Genomic DNA, 21,431 nt, shown 5'->3' on the forward strand with positions numbered 1-21,431 from the left:
AAAAAAAAAAAAAAAGGAAACCAAGCCCGGAACCAATAACCGAACCATGCCAATAAAACCTTCCCGTATATACCTGTGCCCTCGACCGTTCGAAACCAGAGCAGCAAAAAAAAAGAAGAAACAAGGGGTAAGAAAAAGAAAAAAGTACCGTAAATGTACAGATAGCTTGCCTTGCTAAGCTTAGCCCGGACTAGCAACCTCACCGCGTGACTCCCACATCCGCCGCAGCAGCATTTCCTTCTCTGTCGCAAAGTAACTTTCACCGTCGCGGTCCTCGTCGCCTCCACCATCCTTGCTCGCGCGGCGGGGATCGGAGCCCGCCGCGGCGTTGGTAGAGCTTGAAAGTGCGCCAGGTTCTTCCCCGATGGCCACGACGTCGTCCTGTTCGTGAAAGTACACGCGGCCGGGTTTTCGACGTTTTTGAGTCGGAGAAGAAGAAATCGTGGCTGATGATTGGGCCGACGACGCCGGGGCGGACTTGGAGTTTTTGTCTGCGGAGCCGTTACCGTTGTTAGTGTTGCTGTTGCTCCCAACGCCGCCCTCGGCGGAGAGGGACGCCTGCTTCATGCTGCTGATGAGTTGATCCACGCGGTTAAAACTGCTTCTTGTCGGCTGATGGAACCGTCGGACGACGTTCAGCTCCGTCGATGACCTCTCGTATGCTCTGCGCAGGTGCTTGGCTTCGCCGCCGGGGCCTGCGCCGCCCCGCGCAGTACCGTTCATCGGCCGCGAGCCGTCGTAGAGTCGGCCGCCAAGGCGACCGTTTGGTCCGCCCATGAACATCGGGTCTATCGAGGAGGTGGGCAGCCCCGCCGTCCCGTGAGGATCCGGAGGTGAGGTGGTCAGCGTCGCAGTCCGTTGTAGCCATAATTTCTGCTGCGTGCGTGAGGGTGGACCATCTCCAGGAGGACGCGGCGGCGGTGAGATTGTTCGGACCTTCTTCTCCCGCTGCGAGGACAATGGGGATTGAGGGTGGTAGTGAGGAAGAAACGAGGAGGGCGTATTAGGGTCGGAATCGGTCCGCGAGGCCGGCTGCGTCCCACTCCGATCATTGGTGATGAAGCGAGACACTCCGCCTTCCATCGAAGACGATGTACCCTGCGGCGTTTGCTGGGCTGTCACGCCAGATGACTGTGCAGGGCCCTCCCGGGACACATCGTGACTTGTCGCCAGCTGCGTGAGCGACTCATTACGACGGGCGGTGTCTACTGGCGCCGGAGTCACAACTGCGGATACAGACGACATGGCTGGGGGTGCGCGTGACGGGCGGGGCTGGCTCAATAATCGCGTCGGTGCGTCCTCGGATTCGTGGTGCCGCGCGGACGGCTTCTCCGTTGTTGGTGCTTGCGATTCGCGTTCTTCTGCAGATTCGTCGCCCGAATGCGAAGACTCTTCCTCCGATGACTGTTCCTCTTGAGGCTCGCGATGCGATTCCGTAAATCGGTTGAGATCCGACTCCGGCAGACTTCGCGATTGGGCCAATTGCGGATTCGGCCGCTTCACAAATGTCAACGGATCAACGAGCACCTGGGTGTTCTCTTCGCTCTCCTTGCCCGATGGAGCCACGGAACCTCGCCGGGTACTCTCAGGGGATTGTGGGCTGTCCTCCCACTCTTCGTCGGAATCCGGATCACCCAGCTCAAAGCCCACCGACTTCCTCCGCCCTTTCGCCGACTGTGGCCGGTCCGCAACGACGGTTTTCTTCCCGAGTACTGCAGATGTGTTACGATGCAGCGCCGGCGTCGAGTAGTTCTTTCGCATGTGCTTGTGACTAGAGTCGCCTTCGCCGCGAGATCCTCGGGGACTGCCGGCTGGGGTTACGGGCGCGGACTTCTTGCGCTGGTGGCGGGCTCCATCCCCAAGCACCTGCAGGTTGTGCGCTGTGGACTGGCGAGCCAATTTGCTCAGATTCTTGCCGAGGGATGTGTTTCGGCGATGAGCTCCGCCGACTACATGCGGACGGTGAAGCGCCTTCGGCTTATGGTGAGTGGGGTGGGGATTATGGTGTTGGGGATGCGTTGTGTTCTCGACGGCCTCAGTCCCGCTGGCTGGAGAAGTGCGTGTGGAATTCACGGCCTGCGAGGAAGCGGAGCGGCGGGCCAGGCCAGGCCGTCGGGCGGGAGAGGTTGTATTATGACTGACAGGAGGCATGGGCAGCGAAGGAGGGGTCTGAGGGCGTGACGGCGAGCGAGTGGAGGGCAACAGCGCGGCAAAGCACCAACGCTGTCGAGCCTGTGATCAGAAACGGGTCCTCCACAGGGTCCGAGCTACCATCGCCCTCTGCGGGCAGCAGCGTAACGACCAATGGCACGGGCTGCCGAATCACACCTTGCCGAGATCACCACGGGTGACGGTACGCTACGACTGGCGAAATCGGACGCATTCAGGATGGATTCATGCAACGATGCACGAGAGGCGGCGGGAGGACAACACAATTGGTGGATGGGCTGGTCGAGGGGCAACTAACGCTGCGAGCGGGCGTGGCGGCATCAATTGGTCCACGTTTGTGAGATGCAAGGCTGCCAGAGCGAACTCGGAGAACAGAAAGCCCTAAAAATGCAGCATCGACAGTGGAAGGCCGCGGCGGTTGAAAGAGTCACCTCGGAGAGCATCCGCACGCAGAGAGAAGCCTCTGGACTCTTGAAGCAATGAAGGAGAGCTGTCACGGCGTATTCCGTTTCGGGTTAGATAGACAACGGAGCTGACTAATCTAGGATGGTCATCAACCAATCATTGGTTGAACTAACCAAGCACGGTTAGTCATTCAGACTTCACTGATAAACTAAGCCCAAGCTGTATCAGGAAACACGTAAACGAAACGTCAACGAATCAGAACAAACAAAGGATACCAGAGCTTCCAGCACCAGTCCTCGTCTGAGCACTCTGGCAATTCTCGGACATAATACATGTCCCCAGCTTGATCTGTCATCTTTGTTTGGATTTCTCCTTTGTCTAACCATGAGATGCTCTTCAAGTGACAAAGCACTCGGTTTAGCGCCTGATATAGAACCCTCCTTGTCCCTCCACTGCTATCGATATTGACTTCGTCACCGCACTTCCGAAACCCTGATTGATGCTATGCATACTAGTGGAAAGTGGCTGTAGGCTACCAGTAAAGGTTGCCTTTGGCCGTGGCCGTGGATGCCTGCCGATCAATTCGGGGTATTGGCTCAGTTGATTTAGCGCCTGAATAGGCAGAATACTCCGTACGATCGTACAGTTATATAGAGTAGGGCACAGCATCATGAGGACTCGGACTTGGGAAACATGACAAATTTCAGGCCGACTGTAAAACCAAGTTCAAGAAGGACTCGAAAACAATAGCAATACGAAGAATGGAGAATAAGTAATCACTGCGGAGATCTCATTGTAGCTGGCCGGAACAAGCATGACATCGTCGGTTCTTTAACTCGTAGTTCAGGTAGTGCTGTATTTAGACGTGACCGACATTCTTCGATGCAAGAAGGCGTGGCATGATCCTCCATTCCTCGATGATCAAGAGTGATCCATCATTCTGACTGGGGCTGTCCAAGGTCTCGAAGCGATGGAGCTCGATTTTCACAAATGATACAATCGCCAAATGTTTCTTGCCCAAAGCACTGGAGTTTCCGGGCTAAAAGAACATGGATCATGCGGCATCAAACGCAAAGACCTACTTCCGATGGCTGGACAACCTTATGTCTGTTCGCCCCGGGAGGAAGATCTTTTTGCCAAAGTCAAAAATGTTCAAGCCGCCGGGATTGGGGTTACCCAGTTGTAATCTGACTTGCAGACTTCCGTCCTTCTATTTCCTGACTAGCTCTCTTCAAGCAAGGATATTGCAGATTATTATACACTCGTGATGCCTGGTACAGCTCCTTGTCCTTTCCGGCAAGTAAGCAGTACTTCTTCTCAGGTACTGTACCAGGTGAATCTCGTCGTTGTTAGTACTCTCCTCATTTTGTTGTAAGTAATTGACGGTGAATGAATGCATGCCCTCAATCGAAGTTGAATACTTTGACTGAGCTCAGGCAAATCTTCGCCTCGGATTTCACGCGAGCGAAAAGGAACATTACACAGGAAAGATGTAAGGACATCGTGGAAAAAATGACCCTGTGGCCGGCGGAGGTAGACTTGGCATCATTGGCTCATTGCCTGTCGAACTTGTGGTTGGTAAGGTGGAATACCTGGATCAGGCAGATATTGCTCGATGCCAGAGGGTGCAGGACTACAGATTTCTTGAGGCTCAAAGTGACTGAACGATCCCAATAGGGCTGTCCAAGGTCCCGAAGCGATGGCGTTCGACATTCTCGAGTGACAACATCACCAAGAGGCTCTGCCCAGAATGCTTGCGGCTCCTGGCATGGAGAAAAACGAGCTTCCTGAGCGCCAACGCGATGACCTATATTCGTTGGCTGTTAGGCTTGCAGTCCGGTCACCTCGTCAAGAAGGTTTTCTTCCCTAGCAAGCATTGTCAGGAAGCGCCCAGACGATTTTATACCATTCACGAAAATTATGCTATGTCATGCAAGGCCGCGACAAAGAAGTAGAAAGGTTGGATTTCGAGACCGAAAAGAAGTCGATTTGGGACAACAGTACAAACGGCGAGATCCGAGATTTGAGAATTTTGGTCGCTATTTGTTTGTGATTTCATGGAACCTTCAAGGGGGGTGTTTGTGTCTTCATCCGCGTTTGGCTAACACTGCTGGCAAGTCACAACAGCGTGAGATATACACGCATCACAGAAGTTGGGGGAACAAGAATTCCCCTTGAGATTCCCGTGCATTATATGACTGTCACAAAGGGCAAAGTGGTCATCATTCCTTGAATCGTGGAACGACGTAGCTTACCCGATCTACATCTGGGATCTGAGCTCGGATCATGTCAAGGAGTTTGGCTCTTTTTCTGATAATATGTGGTTTTGGCATGCGAATGAAGACGAAAACGTGCTGGTAACATTCCAGTTCAACTTCGACGTAAATTCGCCCGAGGCGCAGCAAACTAAGTGGACGTTGACCGGCGGGCAGCCAGCTTCATCAGAAGCAGATCCGCCTCTCGCTTGAGGGCTAGGTTATCATGCGGAAAAAGATGGTTCTCTGCCGGCCAATCGACCAATTGGATGGTGTCACCAGCTACAAAACGAACACATTATGGAAAGATTGAAGTCTTGATGCACCTCACGACTCATGAACGACCACTCCGTCGGTCGACTTCGTCTCCAATTGATCGTCTGCGTCGTAATCATTGGCCTGGTTTCCACTTGGGGTCGTTATGACTCTCCTGCACCGCGCATCATCCCCCGCTGGGTCCAGCACCTCGGGGGGGTTTTTCATATCCAATGTGCCGCTGGCACCACAACCGTGCGCCCATACCAATTGAACATTCGAGAACGTAGCGCTCGCAAATTGTTTATGGCATGTCCCTCGACACTCGAGTCGTCTGATGCATTACTCTGATCCCGGAAACACCTTTCCCTCGAAATGTTGTGACGACCGCGAGGTCTTCTGCGTGGCTACTTAGTGACAAAGGCAAGTAACTACATATGTACTAAAGTACCTACCTAGGTATGTAGGTACCTAGTACAGCACTCGTAGTACGATGTTGATGGATGCCTGCCCGGGTTGCAGAAATCCACGTGCAAGGTTACCTAACCTGCTGCCAATAATCAAGGGCCGGCCTGGATGTACGTTTAGGTAACGCTACAATAAGTATCGGACAGAACTGGGCTTATCCTGGACCGAGAGAGAACCAAACACAAGACCTTGCTAGCTAGAACTCTGCTCTCCAACTCTATGGGCAATCGGAGCTCTATATACACATGATGCCAAGCCAGAGGAAAAACCTACACAAATGAGTAGCGTCCTAAAGAGGACGGTACAAGCGAGCTGAAGAGTGCTGAAAACACATGAACCATGGAAAAGAAGCGGCTAAAAGCCTAAACGGCCTGAAAGACGGAAAAGACGGCACAAGAGAAGACATAAAGGCCTAAAGACACTGAGCTGAACACAAGGAGAAAAAAAAAAAGGAGCAAGAAAGGAGAAGACAAATCACGTGAATTTTCATAAATTTAGTTAAGAGGAATATGACTACTACACTGATCCACGTGATTTGTTTTTAGTCAGCAGCGCGCTTCTGTTTACACCTCCCCTTTTGATTCCTACGCGTTCTCCCACCACCATCCTGGTTTGTCGCATTCCTTGTTCAACTGCAACCTCAACTGCCAATATTCTCCATTCATTGTGTTGCTCCTTTGACCGCCCGCAATGGCCACTCAAGGATATGAGCAGAACTATTGCCAAATATGCAAAAAGCTTCTCCCTGTTGATGAATTTCTACTCAACAACCAAGGGAAGAGAAACAAGACGTGCAAGCGTCATAGCAAGAAGCGCCCTTTGCAGATTGACGATTGGGATGAGTTCATCAAGTTGATCCGTAAATGGAACAGGCCCGTGAGTAATTGGAGGACTCCCAGCTTACCCCATTTCATGCTTATGCAAACGATTTTCAGGATCAGCATGAGACTCTGAATGCAAGTTACACGTTCAGCTTGGACGCACTCCCAGTCAGATTCGGTTCCTACCGCATCTTCGAAAATGCAGTTGATTCTGGGCCCGGTAGTGTCGGCTCAAAAGATTCCCAAAGATCACAACTGAACGCGGCGATGGCGGATCTCGCTGAGATGTAACGATACACGTATCGTACACATACTGGACCATACCCTCTGACAATAAGTTACCGTACTTAACTCCGCAAACTCAGCGGTAACATTACGAGTAGTTACATACGTGCCGTAGTAGAAGTAGTCTAGTACCTATGCAGCGAAGGTCTTGAGACCATTTGCTGACCTTGGTTATCTCGCGCGTAAGTTCTACTAGGCATCTATGCCATAGGAAAGACTAATCTTTTGTTGCAGCTGAGTCCTTCTACCGATTACTAAGAGTAATAGTACTGTACTCTGTACTTAATCGATTTGGGAAAAGAACGGCTAACCACGATGCAGATTGTGCGAGAATTAACGACTGTGAAGAGGGGAATGGAGGAACATTATGGCCATAATGTCTTTGTTACAGGCCAAAGCAGGCATGACATTGTCGGCTCGTTGCCTCTTGAGCTCGTGGTTCATGTCGTGGAGTATTTAGATCAGGCCGACATTATTCGAAGCCAGAGGGTGCGGTATTGTCCAGCGTTCCGTGATGATTTGTTATCTGAACAGAGGTATGTCTTAGGTCTCGAGGCGATGGCGGTCGGTTTTGTCGAGCAATACCCTCATCAAGAGTGTTCAATGTCGAACGCTTGCGGCTCTGGGTCTGGAAGCCACGAATGTCAAGAGTACCAACCCAATGACCTACATTCGATGGCTACATGGCTTGGAGTTTGCTCGCCCGGTTAGGAAACTCTTTATCCCTTTGTTTCCAACGCCACAAAATTGCGAATATATCGCGTACCATTCGCGACGACTCTGCTACATCATGCCTGACCGGAACAATCTTGCGATGTTGGATTTCGAGACTGGGAAGAGATCGATCTTCTCAAAGGACACAGGGGGAATCTTACTGCCATCAGACTGTCTGATCGCTATCTTGTTTGGTATGGTCTCTCTATGCAGGCAGGGACATCACTTGTTCTCGTCGGTGCTGTCTAACACTGCAGTAGTTGCATTGGCGGAATCATCGTAGCGTGGGATTTGCACACATCACAAAAGATTGGACAACAATCTATTCGTTATGGTCACTTCAAGATCTCTGTCGCAAAGGACAAGGCGGTCATCGTTCCTTGGAGAAGTATGCAATCTTACCCTGTCTATGTTTGGGATTTGCGTGCGAATCAATTGCATGAGTTTGGCTCTTTCTTTGATTTAAATCTGTGGCATGCGGATGAGGACGAGAATGTGCTGGTAACATTCGAAATCAATTGGGACGTTTATCCTCCCCAGGTGCAGCAGACCAAGTGGTCATTGACGGACGGGAAGCATCTTCACCAGAAACACTTTCATCTTTTGCTTGGCGGTCGCCCTGTGGACGGAAATGATCTCCGTACAACACGCAACGACTGGTACCGCACATACGGCAACAAGACTGTAACGCAGATATTCTTTCGATCGAATAGTCATACCACTGCACACCTCACTTACGACCACGCTGTCGACCGGCTGAGCCTCCGATGGATCGACTGCGCAGAGCCCATCAATGATCTTATCACGGGCCCATGGGGCTCACTGGCACCGCATATCATCTACCGCTGGGTGCCGCAGCTCCGAGGCATTGCAATCTACAACGCAGCCACTGGCACCACAACAGTGCACCCACAATCGTTGGACCAGGAAGAGGTCACCGCCCGTTCCATGTTGAGTTCCAGTCTGCGTTCGGTGTGGCGTCCGATATCTTACGCTCAGCACGTGGGATATTCCTTTGGATGCTTTGGTGACCATGAAGTTCTTGGCCTGAATCACACACGGGGCATAGAGCTCTGGTTCTTCAATCCCGACTTTGTGCCACACATACCTGATGCTGGAGCCATTTAGGGTTAGGGTTACCTAGTGGATCGTATCTCTGAGTATATACTCTTGGAAAGTCAAAAACTTAACCTAGGTAGTTGCCACACAATTTTCAAACATACTAGGCCTACTGTTTTCGTATGGTTCGAAACTCTAGAGTTCGTTCTGACTCCTGGTTTGGCAGTCTGCAAAGTGCAGCAAAGCTACTACTCGGTAACCTCCCGACTGCAAGCCCGACGTAGCCTACCCTCGAACTAGGCTAACGACGGGGGCATGCGATAGGTGGCAAGGCCTAAGTTGAGCACGGAGTCAGCCGTCAGCACAGATGCGCCTCGCGAGTGTAGTCGGTCAAATTAATAGGACCGTATTGGGCCATCCTGCGTCCAGGAAGTTCGTAACTCGTAGGAAGAGAGCCGCGCTTAATGGCTCCGGTTCAGCTCATCGATCAACAGACGGAGGAGCTCGACAAACTAGAAGTGCTGAAAAGGTAACTTTAAAAAGGTCGATTCGACTTGAGCAACGAAGGCTAACTGAGGCACAGATAACTTTGTTTTTCAGTTGTTTGGGACAGGACTTCCGTGTTCAGATTTCATTTGGTTGCGTTGCAGTTGATTGGAAGAGTCCAGGTTGCCTTGCAATATCCATCAAAAGTAGTATTCGATCCGTGCTCCTCGGACGTGCCTACACACTTTTCCGAGCCCCTCACTTGTGAAGCTGAAGTCACGCTGTCCAGGCCTTACCACTTGGTGTAGCAATGCTCTCTCAAATTACATCCAAGATCGATATTAAGCACGCGGGGACGAAGGGCGATTGCAATAAGATGGAGAATTACGGTGAAAGTCACGCCCCTGTGACAGACCGAGGAAGGCATGATATCATCGGCTCATTGCCTCTTGAGCTCGTGCTTCATGTCGTAGACTTTCTGGATTGCGCTGATATTTTTCGCAGCCAGAGGGTGTGGCATTCCCCGGTACCCTTGACGCTCAAAAGTGATTCATTATCCTAACGGGGACCGTCCGAACAGGTCTCGAAGCGATGGCGCTTGATTTTGTCAAGCGATACAATCCTCAAGAGTTTCTTGCCCCGAACGCTTCGGTCTCTGGGCTCGGAAACGACGAACGTCGCGAGCACCAACCCGATGGCGTGTATTCGATGGCTACTTGGCCTGCAGTCTGCGCAGCCGGTTAGGAAAGTTTTTATTCCCATGTCACCACGCTCAGAATACTGCAGTTACATTGTGTACTGTTCACGGCGACTGTGCTTTACCATGCCTGGCGACGACAAGGTCTTTATGCTGATCTTGAGACCGGAAGGAGATTGTTTTGGCCAAACAACACAGGAGATTGTCTTGGATACATCAACCTTTCTGATCGCTATCTGGTTATGGAAGCAGCGAATGATAGGTGGGTGGTTTGTTCCTGTTGACGCCGTCTAGCACTGACATTAGCAGCGCCATCGTAGCGTGGGATATTCACACGTTACAAATGGTTGGGAAACAACAGTTTCCCCAGGGTATGAGCGTGACTACTATCACTAAGAACAAGGCAGTCCTGACTTCCCGGTTCATGCCAAATACTCGGTCCATCTACATTTGGGATCTGAGATCAAATCAAGTCTACAATTTTGGGTCCTTCTCTGATCTATGGCTGTTGCATGCGAATGCGGACCAGAACGTGCTGGTCACATTTGAGATCAATTGGGATGTGAATCCGCCTGAGACTCAGCAGACCAAGTGGACGTTGACCGGCGAGGAGCTTCTCCAGAGGAAGAACTTCAACATCTCGCTGGGCGGCCGTGTTGTGGAGAAAAATAACTTTCTTCCAACGCACCACCAATTCGATCTTTCGGACAAAACTGTAACTTTAAAGTTCCTTGTGAGAGAGACTCAGATCACCATGTTCCTCACATACGACCATTCCGAGGACCGACTGAGCCTCCGATGGATCGACTGGCCCCGAGCCCATCAGCGATCTATACTTGGACCCCTGCGACTCTCTGACCCCGCACATCATTTACCGCTGGGCACAGCGTCCCGGTCAGATTCTAATCTACGACGCCGCCACCGGCACCATAACCACACGCCCATTTCAACTGGACGCCCGAGATGACCACGCCCGCAATCTGTTTGGTGCCCGCTTGCCCCCTCCAACATCTTACATGAGCGGCATTTCTCGCATGGATTATTCTTTGCTAAGCTTTGGCGACTATGAGGTCTATGGCGTGGTTAGCATCGGCGGTATACAGCTCTGGTTTTTCAACCCAGAATTTGTACCAAACGTTCCTGGAGCGGAGCCTTTCGAACAGTGCATGGTTGGATTCTAAATAGGTTTGGCCAGGTACTTGTGCCTGAAGTATTGAGACTATGATAGGTTATTGCCGAACTGTAATCCGCTGCTGACGTAGTACTCGTGCACTCAGTACCTACTACTATGTTTGATTGATTAAAGATCAACCCCTCTGCATGGGAATTGATGTTAATGGATGACGGACGATGACCTACTACCTATGGCCCTAAAATTCGGGCTACATAATAGTACTGCAGTGCAGTGTGTTTGGGTACTCCGTACGTCGATCCTGGAATCAAGTTGCGCTCCATAGAATATGCGCGGCCGATAGTATCTACCGTTCGCATGAGAAAGCCGTAACGATGTGATGAGAAGCGTCTGGAACGTATCGTGTTTATAAACAGTACGAGAACCAGCTGCAGAGTGGATTGGATCATTGGGGCATACAGTACCTACTCTACGAGTAGGCTACCCAGCGTCCCGGTCTCTGTACTTAATTATCATAGGAGTTGCGTAACTACTTACTTACATACCTTGGTACTGTATAAGGAGTTCTTGGGCTGTAGGCAGTGAGGAACTGTCGGCGACTCGCCAATCCATCTCCGATTTAACTTAGCCCTAAAATCTCACCTGCGGCTCGGGTCGTAGTCCACCCGTCCATACCTCGTACATCTCAAATGGTTCGTAACGGCAACTGGCGCAGTCAGTGCTTGGAAAAAATGCGCGTTGTGAGTCTTGACAGTCGAGCTACTGGACCATTTTGCGATCAGGAAGTTCAGGAACCGGATAGCCCAGCTCGAGAACTCTAGTTCGCGTCGGTCACGATGCAAAGGTACTACGTATGATGGAACTTGAGGTACCTACCTCTGCAAATGAGCACTAGGCTAATGCTATTCGGCTTGGATTCGGTTTGGAAGCGAGCGGCCACTACTGCGGCACTTCGCATGGGCACTTAGAGTAGTAATTGCAAAGAAGAAATGGAGTATCATTAAGAAGATCAAGTGCCTGCTGCAGGCCGAGGCAAGCATGACATCATCGGCTTACTGCCTCCCAAGTGTCTTCCCCCGAACGCTTGCGGTACTACTACATGATGTACTTGGGTAGGTTTAGAAATCACGACTGTCACCAGTGCCAGCCCCGATGGGGGTGATGACCTATTCGACAACTACTTGGCCTGGAGTCTGCTCACCCAGCTCAGAAACTTTTTTTTCTCCCCCTTGTCAACACGACCCGGATACTACATCCATGGGTTTACGTGCTATTCTCGACCACTCTGCAACATCCTGGCAGGCTTTGTTACAAACATGTCTTCATCCAGAAGTAAGAGATAATAGAGTCCGGGTAATCAGATTATAAACAACTATCTCATCGCTATCTTTGTTTTCTGTCAGATTGAGTGAGGGGAATGGCCTCATCTCAGTATAGGCCGTCTAACATAACCATTGGAGGAGTCATCGCCGCCTGGGATATGCACACATCACGAAAGCTTGGAGATAGACGACTTCCTTGGATTAGCCCCCAAGTCATTATCGCTAAGGACAGGGCAGTCGTATTCTCTTGGGACGAAACAACCTCGTCCCATCTATGTCTGTGATCATGCCGACGTGGGCGAGAACGTGCTGGTGACAGATATCGGCTGCAAGGCTGCAAGGATCTCTCCTCGGGCTGATGTGTGCATATCAGCAGCAGGACTGAAGACTTGAGTCACTGCGTGCGATTGGTGATCAAGTGACGAGTCGCGTTAGTAGATATTATGATGGCGTTGTCTACGACATGCATCTTCACGTATGAACGGCCCCGTTTGACAGACTTGGATACGAAAATGCGCAGAACGTAGGAATCAGTGCGACAAAACTACGGAGTACTTGTCATTAATATGCTTTACATCATGCCAATAAAAGTGACAGGCAGGAACACTCTACTGGACTCCCAACCAAGGACTCAATGGGTGATGAGTCAAGGCATGTGTTCGTACAGAGACTCTCTCTCCAAGCGCCGGGGACATAGAAACTCCATCAATCATAAATCAATCAAACTTTCTTCCACTACGGGCTTCGGTCGCGGAGGTTCAGCGGCCTGCTGCGGCGGAGGGGAAGATGCAACGGCGGCCGCAGGAGACGAATGGTAGTAGCCATTGGGAGGAGGAACCGCGGTGTAACCATGGCCGGACTGGGCCGGCTCTGGGTAGTACGGCGACGATGCTGCAGGCGCCGGTTGTGACGACTGCGAAGCTGGAGGTTGGGGTTCCTGAGGCGGCTGGTAGATATGCTGCTGATCAGGTGGCGGTGGGGAGGCATATGGATAACCGCCAACAGGAGGTGGTGAGGTGTAGGCGGCGCCAGAGGGGGCGGGTGGTGGTTGTGCATACTGAGACTGGCGTCGCAGTGTGGGAGAGGCCTGGTCGTATGATGATTGTTGAGCTTCGCCTTGGGGTGTCGATGCAGCTGGGTTGACTTCAGGAGATGTTGGCCCCTGGCTGGTGTAATAGTTTGTGGGGGCGCCGGTAGGTGCAGGGTATGAATTGTCCCGGACAGGTGGCGGAGACTGAATGTTGCCCGGCACTTCTGCCAGGCTGGGGTTTAGGTTCGGATACGGGGAGGTGGCCTCCGGAGCCGGCCCAGGGGCATGGGGGACGCTCAGACGATGTCCCCGGCCCAGAGGTTGGAACTGGTCCGGAGGCGCAGGGGATCGGTAGAAGTTCTCCACACCGGGACGGCTATCGGGACCATAGTTGGTGGGTGGCGGATAGTCACGGCCTGGTACCGCGGAGCTGTATCCAAGATTGTGCTGGGAATATGCGCTGGAGAGACGCTCCTCAAGCATACGGTCGTAGTAGCGTACGACCGTAGATAGCTTGGCATATAAATCGAGCAGGGTGTCTGACGACATTATTAGACTGCGCAGAGGAAGCGAGCTTGACAAGACATACCGTGCTTGCTCATAGTTTCTCCATAAGTACGGGCGAGTTTCGGCCGCAGGGCGCCAATACTATCATACAGTTCCTGGATCTGCGGTTCTCGGAGAATCGTCCCAGGAGGTTGGTGCTGCAGCCGCTCCACCAGTGCCGCAAACAAGTGAATCTTCTCCGCCTCGACAGGGGTGAGCTCATAAGGATTCGTGGGAAGAACTGCAATGCTCGTTACAGCGCCGGATTGGCTTGCCGAAGTAGTGGAATCCTTAAGCGCAGCGGCATGCTTCTGCTTCTGCTCTTCCACATCTCGCAATGACGCTTCGATGGCGGCCTTCAAGTCGGCATTCTCCTCCTCCTCCGTCGTCGGCCCGAGCCTCGTGCTCTCTGCGGGCTTTGACTGCGGCACGTACCCGCTGCTACTTCGCCCTTGAGCTTCCTCCAGACTCAGCTCGAGAGCCCTCCTCAAGTCCTCATCAAAAGTGTTTTCTGCTCTCGCACTACGAGGCTCCATTGATGCCGACTTTGTGATGGAATTGTTTTTGAACGCTGTGCGCTCATCCGCTCCCTTGTTACGCTTCGCAGTCAGCTTCGCATAGCATCCGTCATCGACGCGGACTGGTTGGAGAATGCCGAGGTGAGGAAGCGGGAGCGTTTTGCTGGAGCACTGGGCATCAAACACATTGCCGCAATTGCGACAGTGATGTTTTCGATTCGTAAATGTGAATGGCGTTCGGCATCGCATGCAAACGTCTGAATCAATCCATTCCGGGGGCTACAAAAGAGCAACATGAGAGGGTTAGAGTGTGTCACGTGCTGTCATCAGCAAGCGGACTTACTGCGCTGGTGTCGAGCATACTGCTAGCGACTTCGGTCTTGGGCGGAAACTTGAACCCGTCGTCCTGGAGCTTCCGATATGTCTCACCCAAATATGCCAGTTCTGTACGGCCCTGCGCGGCCAGTGCCCAGGTCTGGATGAGCTCCAGCATCTTCTGTTTGACATCGGGGTTGAGCGTGACGGCCTCCGATTTGAGCAGCGAAACAAGGTTGTCCATGAATTCGCGAGACGCGATTTCCCGCAGAAAGTGCGAGCCACCATTCTTCACACATGTGTCCGTCAACTAGGAAATCCAGTCAGCAACCCCGCTCTGAACAAGTGGCCAACCGGTCAGCGAACCTTGAGCGTGGCCAACTGGACATTCGGATTTTTGTTCTCTAAACGTCGTTTCAATGATCGCATTGCATCGCGCGGTTGGACACTTTTCGAGCGGATCATATCTGATATTTCGAGGTTCAGGGCGATGTCCTCTCTGCCGGCACCATTAGCCTGATTGCCGGACCAGCAAGGTTGATAGAGACCTACAGCGAGGACGACGTCGCACGCTCGATCTTCTCATCGAGCGGCGACGTGGAGGAGAACCAGCCCGCCATTGCGACGGACGCGGACCGTATTCAACCAGCAAAACCGGGGGCTAATGGTGAAATCAGAGCGTCCGATGATACCGCATGCACCTTGGGAATCTCTTGCGATCCGGCCTCCCAAATCCACACCGGAATGAAGCGAATTACCAACAAGCTCCAAGGAAAACCGAAGGAAGTGTCTAACAGGAAACAAAAACTGACAAAACAACCCACAGTCCTGTTTATCAGTCAAACTGTGAAGGCAGAAACGCAACCCGGTCAACAGTCAACCCGATGGACGCTTAGGCACGTGGAGAGGTGCTATGGCTGACTCAGCAATCCATCAACATGTGGCGTCATTGATGAAGGCGGTGAGCGGCGGCGCTCACATGCAGTGGGCTGGCATGTCTTGGCATGCAGGGTGTTGCGCCTGGCACGTGACCCGGCATTGTATCGGCCTCAGGCTGCCAAAATCCAGGAAGCATTGCAGAGAAGCAAACAGCGAGTCCAGCGATACATGATTTGTCTTTTGAAGAATACTATCGTGTCTACCAAATACAGCAGCCAGAGTTTTTTTTGCATTCGGTTTGGTTTCTGGGCCGAGTTGCGGGCTGGACGAGGGGCAACTGGCTAACTGCCAACTAACCCTATCCTCAGAGAACCGGCCGGGCGGCGCCATCAATCCTTGCCGTCAGTTGCTTTGAGACAGCACACGGCGGATTCCCACACTCGTTTGACGCTATAGACTCGGGATGATGAGCGCGCTACCGATCTGGGACGGATAATGACCTCGACTGCGGCCCTCCCAAACGCGCCCGACTCTTCGACTTGGAAATCTGGCGGAAGTGTTGGTATGCAGACAGCAAATGGACATGCAACTTGGGCCGGCCGGTACCAGGATGGACACGCGTCCGGGTCGTCAGGGGAGCGGCGGGCCCGGTTTCCCCATATCAAGGATCTGCAGGAGCAGGCGGCGCAGTGGAAGCTGGACGAGCACTGCTCGGTAAGTGCTGCCCAACTGCGCCTCGAACATGGGTTAGACTGACAGACGTCCTAGCTCGACCAGTTGCTGGATATCGCCCGACAGGCCTTGCAATCGTGTGTGTCGCTGATAAATCAGAACAAGCTGGACGCGGCGTATGTTTACTACCTCCGCGCGTCCGATATCACCGTCAACGTTATACCCCGCCACCCGGACTATCGAGCTGCGGTCAGTCGACGGTCGGCTTTTTATGAACAATTTTCGAATCTCATGTTGGTGCGTCGTGTCCTAGCTTCTTATTGATCACAATAACAATCTGCTAACCAGCCCGCCTAGGCGGTCCGCTCCAAGCAAGCGACCATGGAGGCGATCAAGAAGCAAATCACGGACGACAATGTCGCAAACAATGTCAGCCCTCGGGGTTCCATCTCGACTCAGAGCAGTCCGAGGAGCCCGCGTCATGATCATAACGGAGAACGCCCGCCGCTGAGAATGCCGAGTCCGACAGACTATCAGCGAAACGGCTCTTCTGGGCAGGATGGCCCTCGGCGACAGTCCCCACAGGGTCAGTCTACGGCGGAGGACATGTTGGCGCAACGCTTTGCACGATTACGCGCCGTACCGGAATTGCAGACAAAGAGCGCGTCATCACAGTCAGCGCCTACTTCGACGGAAACCTTGGACAAAAATGCTGCTTCGTCCGTCCGCCCACGGCCGCAGGGCCCGCGGCCGATGGGAACGTCTGCACCAGCGGCGCCGCCGAAGATACCCCTCGAGCCGACGAGCGTATCGATGCCTCGTCCACCAAGTCCAGCGTATAGTCCTGGATGGACGGCGCCGTCACAATCTCCATTCGTTCCACCGCCCCCAGTCCTTCCGGAGAACGCGCGCCCCAATGGACGGTACTCGCAGCTTACTAGCTCACGAAGCAGCAGTCTTAGTCGCTATTCAGACGATGATAACCCATACCGGTCTCGCACCCCGAATGGATTCCATGCGCGTGATCACCAGAGCCGGTCCGCCAATTTGCCGCACAACCCGGCCATTGAGGCGCCTAAACTGCTAGAATACATGCGGCAGCATAACGTGCTGGTCATTGATGTTCGCCCGCGGGAGCAGTTTGATAGCGGACACATCTACGCCAAGTCCATTATTTGCATCGAGCCGGTGGCTTTGAAAGAGAACATGTCTGCCGAAGAATTGGAGGAGCGCTTGGTGGTCTCGCCCGAACACGAGCAGTCTCTTTTCGAACGACGGAACGAGTTTGATCTAGTTGTGTATTATGACCAGAATACTGCTTCGGTGAGCTACCTGGCCGGCTCTCCCGTCGGCACGTCAGCTCCCCATCTAAGGGCGCTCTATGACACCCTGTACGAGTTCAACGAGTACAAACCGCTAAAGGATGGGAGGCCACCGGCGCTCCTCCTGGGCGGTCTTGACGCTTGGGTGGACCTCGTAGGGCCTCAATCCCTAGCCACATCGTCGACTGCGGCTGTGATGGGCTCAATCCAAGCAAAGCAGCCCATGCGGTCCCGACGAGGTACCATCGGACGCGTGCCGATGGCTAGTGCCAACTCCAGTCTGGAGATCCGGAAGCGGCGTCTTCGTGAGTTCACGCCTCTCAACTCGGAGGAGCTGACGGCATGGATGGAGCGGACCAAGAACGAAGAAGTCGAGAGTGGTGCATACGACAGCGCAGACGGATCGATCGCGGAGGAACCAGAGGGGATCGAAGATCGCCGACCCTCGTTTGTTCACTCATACGAAGACTTTCTGCGCCGGTATCCCGAGCCTCATGCGATACAGCAGTCAATGGTTGCATCAGCACCGGTGTCAATGCCCGACCCGACTGACTTTGCCGTCCCAGTGGCGCCGTCTCGGCCGCCGCCTGCCGTTCCACGGCCGACTTACAGCGGCGTGTCAGAAGGGCGACAAGTCCAGCCGACGCTGGCCCGGCAAAACTCGGCGACTCGGCAGGCCCTCTACACGCCCAGTTCAATAGCGTCTCGGATGAAGCTACCGCGGACAGGGCTGAGGAACTTTGGGGTAACGTGCTACATGAATGCTACGATCCAGTGTCTCAGTGCGACTGTGATAATGAGCAAGTTTTTCATCGATAACCGGTTCCGATATTATCTTCAGAAGAACTGGAAAGGATCGCAAGGGGTGATGCCGGGGTTGTACGCGAACCTCATTCGGTCGCTGTGGAAGAATGACGTGGAAGTGATTGTGCCGACGTCGTTCCGGAATTTCTGCGGGCGGTTGAACCGGGAATGGGCGATTGACCGGCAGCAGGATGCCAAAGAATTTTTCGATTTTTTGGTGGACTGTCTGCACGAGGACCTGAACATCAATTGGCAGCGGACTCCGCTGCGACCGCTGACGTTTGAGGAGGAGATGCAGCGGGAGCGGATGCCGGTGCCCAAGGTGTCGAAGATTGAATGGGACCGGTACAGTCACCGGGAGGAATCGTTCATCTCGTCGCTGTTCGCCGGGCAGCACGCGAGCCGGCTGCGGTGCACGACGTGCCAGCGGACGTCAACCACGTTCGAGGCGTTCTACAGCATCAGCGTGGAGATTCCCACGAGTGGCAGCGCAGACATTTACCAATGCCTTCAGAGCTACTGCAAGGAGGAGATGCTGAGCGGGGACGAGGTGTGGAAGTGTCCATACTGCAAGAAAGAGCGGGTGGCGACGAAGCAGATCATCCTGACGCGGGCACCGCAGATCCTGGTGGTTCATTTCAAGCGGTTCTCAGCGTCCAAGACACAATCAGCACGCAAGATCCACACGCCGATCGACTTTCCGCTTCACGGGTTGCGGATGGACCGGTTTATGATTTCGCACGGCCCGCCGGCGAACGGCGAGACAACCAACTCCGGGGCCCCCCTTTCACCCACGACGGGGCCGTTCATCTACGACGCATACGCGGTGCTGCGACATATGGGCTCCACGCTGAGCGGTGGGCACTACATCTCGCTGGTGCGGGATGCGTACCGGGGTTGCTGGCGACGGTTTGACGATGAGCGAGTGATGGACTTTGATCCGCGGGAGCTTCGCCATGCGGATCGGCTGCAGAATGAACAAGCATACATTGTGTTTTACGAGCGGGTTCCGGCCAGGTAGCATGTTTGTTTCTCACGTCTATACCCTTTTGTGTGTATTGGAATTGTTGTATAGCAGCGATGTACGAGTATAGAGACGCACGGCATGAATCATGAAACCTCATGACAAGATTGATCTTCTGGAGTTCTCCACCTTTGGTCCTCGGTCCTCCACAAGCCGTTGGTGGGGTTCGATCGTTCGGCGCTGTCTGGCGGCAGATAAGCTGGTCGAGAACGTGTCGGTTCTTCGGGATTGTCTTTGCTCCTGAAATGCCCGCGATTAACCTCAAAAGCCGAGAGGAAATCCGGGGGAATCTGTGAGGGGGAATAGACCCAGGATTTCCCACTTCGGTTCTCGGAAGAACTTTATATCCCGAAGTCATGTGATTCACCTCTCCCGATAGTTAAACATGGCCTGATTCGGCAAGAGAACCCGGGGCCTGCTTCGGCAGTTTAGAAGCTTGAAGATGGTAGAATGAAGCCACGATAGCAAAGAGATTCCACAATTGAGATGCGAGGATTCTAGTATTATTCACCACGATCTGAACTGAGATCAAAGCATTCGTTCCAAGTGCAGGATAATCTTGAAAATCCACCAAGACCAGCCGTCTTATCAATCTCGTACCTTTTACCTAAGGTACCTTTCCTTGGGAGTACTCCGTAGTTACTCCGTAATTTCTGGCGGAAATTACCGTACCGATACACAGCCAGGAACGGAAAAGCACCAACCATCGGGTAGAGCTTTGTCAGCTGTGACCTGATTTGCCGTTCCTCTCTCTTCCGATCACCTCCCCCAATTTCTCCTTCTTCTCTAGCTGCAATTCAATCGATCAGTTGATCGCTTGGGCAGTACCACGCTCAATTCTTCGAGGTGAGTTCTAAATGGCCCTCTTCTCCTCCTGTCCCCTTGCTCCGAGCTTGGGTTCGTCGATTTGGATCTCAACCGGGTCAGCATAACGACCACCTGTGCAACAATTTGATCAGTCCGACGGCCCAAATCAGATCGGATCGGATCAGTTTTATTTTTTGTAAAACTCCCATGTTTATTGCTTTGAATCACTCACGCCCGTCTCTTTCATAGACTCGTCGTCGCTCACCTACTCCATCCACCATGGCCGCCGATAAGGAGTTCACCTACGCAGATGTTTCGGCGCATAACACCAAGAAGGACCTGTACATGGTTATCCATGACAAGGTGTACAATGCGTCGTCTTTTGTTGACGAGCATCCGTACGTCCAGCAACAGCTCCAGCTTCTTCCCATACCCGCTAATGGATTTTTTACTACAGAGGCGGTGAGGAGGTCCTCCTCGACGTTGCCGGCCAAGACGCCACGGAAGCGTTCGAGGATGTCGGTCACAGCGACGAGGCACGACAGATTTTGGCCGGTCTGCAGGTTGGTGTTCTGAAGCGGAACGTAAGTCAATCCTCACCTCTCCTCGTTATTTTCATGTTCTTTTTCTGACAAATTCCCAGCCCGGTGACCCCATCCCCAAAGCCCAGGCTGGCACCTCGACCGTCTCGGGAGGCGGAAGCAGCGGCACCAGCGCAAGCAGCTTCGGAATTGGCGCGTACATTGTGCTCCTGGTGGGCGCGGCTGCCGCGTACTTTGCCTACCAGCTGCTGCAGCAACAACCGCAGTAGACGCTTTCGCACGAGCCGACAAACCATTCATCTGATCCGATCCGACGATGCCCATATGCCCCGCCTGAGACTCATGACTGAGACGTGATGAGGGGATATAAAAACATATCTTGGTTTTAGTTCTTGTTGTCTAGACATTGAAGCTTTTTTGAGTTATTGATGGGATGTTTCTCTCAAGGTAGTTGATTGCGATTAATTGAAATGAATAATTAATCATCCAGGCGTTCAACTAACCATCCAATTGAGTACTCCGTACTCCGTAGTGTAGTTAACACCACCGCAAGCGAGGAGAGCAGCTAAAGCTTCCAAGTCCGATCCTCAGCCTCAATCATCCTTCAGAGTGAAAGTCTGAAAGAGGTAACTTGCAGCCTCGGGCCGGCCTGCCTACCTACCTAGTTTCATTGTTGCTACCTATTAGGGTTGGGGGGACATGGGGAGGAAGGACCAAAGCAAGGCAGGAGGAGTACATAGGACGATTATGACAACAGCCTGGGGAAACCAATCAATACTCCGTACATCAAGTAATAACTAGATGGTGGGATAGCCATATGCTTGTATAAATCTTGTGCAGTATTTAGACGAAATCATTGGGACTGAACGAAGGAACGATGGTGGTGACTTGCTTGCTTTGTATA

The 21,431-nt window shown here is 52.8% G+C and overlaps 8 protein-coding genes across 8 annotated transcripts; 6 read left to right on the forward strand and 2 right to left on the reverse strand.

The window, feature by feature from the left end:
• Nucleotides 1–180: 180 nt before the first annotated feature.
• Nucleotides 181–2,151, reverse strand: VTN31DRAFT_2413 (uncharacterized protein; the record flags this gene model as incomplete). Its single annotated transcript, XM_069402579.1, has 1 exon — nt 181–2,151. The coding sequence occupies one exon, from the start codon at nt 2,149–2,151 to the stop codon at nt 181–183; it is 1,971 nt and encodes a 656-aa protein (XP_069261846.1).
• A 4,861-nt stretch (nt 2,152–7,012) lies between these two features.
• Nucleotides 7,013–7,655, forward strand: VTN31DRAFT_2414 (uncharacterized protein; the record flags this gene model as incomplete). Its single annotated transcript, XM_069402580.1, has 3 exons — nt 7,013–7,147; nt 7,206–7,566; nt 7,633–7,655. 3 exons carry the CDS (start codon nt 7,013–7,015, stop codon nt 7,653–7,655), a joined length of 519 nt encoding a protein of 172 aa, XP_069261847.1.
• Nucleotides 7,656–7,762: 107 nt separating this feature from the next.
• On the forward strand, nt 7,763–8,500 carry VTN31DRAFT_2415 (uncharacterized protein; the record flags this gene model as incomplete). Its single annotated transcript, XM_069402581.1, has 1 exon — nt 7,763–8,500. The coding sequence occupies one exon, from the start codon at nt 7,763–7,765 to the stop codon at nt 8,498–8,500; it is 738 nt and encodes a 245-aa protein (XP_069261848.1).
• Nucleotides 8,501–9,227: 727 nt separating this feature from the next.
• VTN31DRAFT_2416 (uncharacterized protein) lies at nt 9,228–9,934 on the forward strand (the record flags this gene model as incomplete). Its single annotated transcript, XM_069402582.1, has 3 exons — nt 9,228–9,428; nt 9,498–9,876; nt 9,924–9,934. 3 exons carry the CDS (start codon nt 9,228–9,230, stop codon nt 9,932–9,934), a joined length of 591 nt encoding a protein of 196 aa, XP_069261849.1.
• Nucleotides 9,935–9,957: 23 nt separating this feature from the next.
• Nucleotides 9,958–10,581, forward strand: VTN31DRAFT_2417 (uncharacterized protein; the record flags this gene model as incomplete). Its single annotated transcript, XM_069402583.1, has 1 exon — nt 9,958–10,581. One exon carries the CDS (start codon nt 9,958–9,960, stop codon nt 10,579–10,581), a length of 624 nt encoding a protein of 207 aa, XP_069261850.1.
• Nucleotides 10,582–12,777: 2,196 nt separating this feature from the next.
• On the reverse strand, nt 12,778–15,097 carry VTN31DRAFT_2418 (uncharacterized protein; the record flags this gene model as incomplete). Its single annotated transcript, XM_069402584.1, has 5 exons — nt 12,778–13,637; nt 13,688–14,441; nt 14,506–14,787; nt 14,844–14,976; nt 15,030–15,097. 5 exons carry the CDS (start codon nt 15,095–15,097, stop codon nt 12,778–12,780), a joined length of 2,097 nt encoding a protein of 698 aa, XP_069261851.1.
• Nucleotides 15,098–15,851: 754 nt separating this feature from the next.
• On the forward strand, nt 15,852–19,175 carry VTN31DRAFT_2419 (uncharacterized protein; the record flags this gene model as incomplete). The annotated part of the gene is made up of 3 exons (XM_069402585.1): nt 15,852–16,070; nt 16,125–16,325; nt 16,386–19,175. 3 exons carry the CDS (start codon nt 15,852–15,854, stop codon nt 19,173–19,175), a joined length of 3,210 nt encoding a protein of 1,069 aa, XP_069261852.1.
• Nucleotides 19,176–20,264: 1,089 nt separating this feature from the next.
• On the forward strand, nt 20,265–20,796 carry VTN31DRAFT_2420 (uncharacterized protein; the record flags this gene model as incomplete). The annotated part of the gene is made up of 3 exons (XM_069402587.1): nt 20,265–20,383; nt 20,443–20,569; nt 20,629–20,796. 3 exons carry the CDS (start codon nt 20,265–20,267, stop codon nt 20,794–20,796), a joined length of 414 nt encoding a protein of 137 aa, XP_069261853.1.
• Between the last annotated feature and the right edge of the window lie 635 nt (nt 20,797–21,431).

Source organism: Thermomyces dupontii, assembly GCF_041956625.1.
Source record: "Thermomyces dupontii strain NRRL 2155 unplaced genomic scaffold VTN31scaffold_2, whole genome shotgun sequence".
Classification (NCBI taxonomy): Eukaryota; Fungi; Ascomycota; class Eurotiomycetes; order Eurotiales; family Trichocomaceae; genus Thermomyces; species Thermomyces dupontii.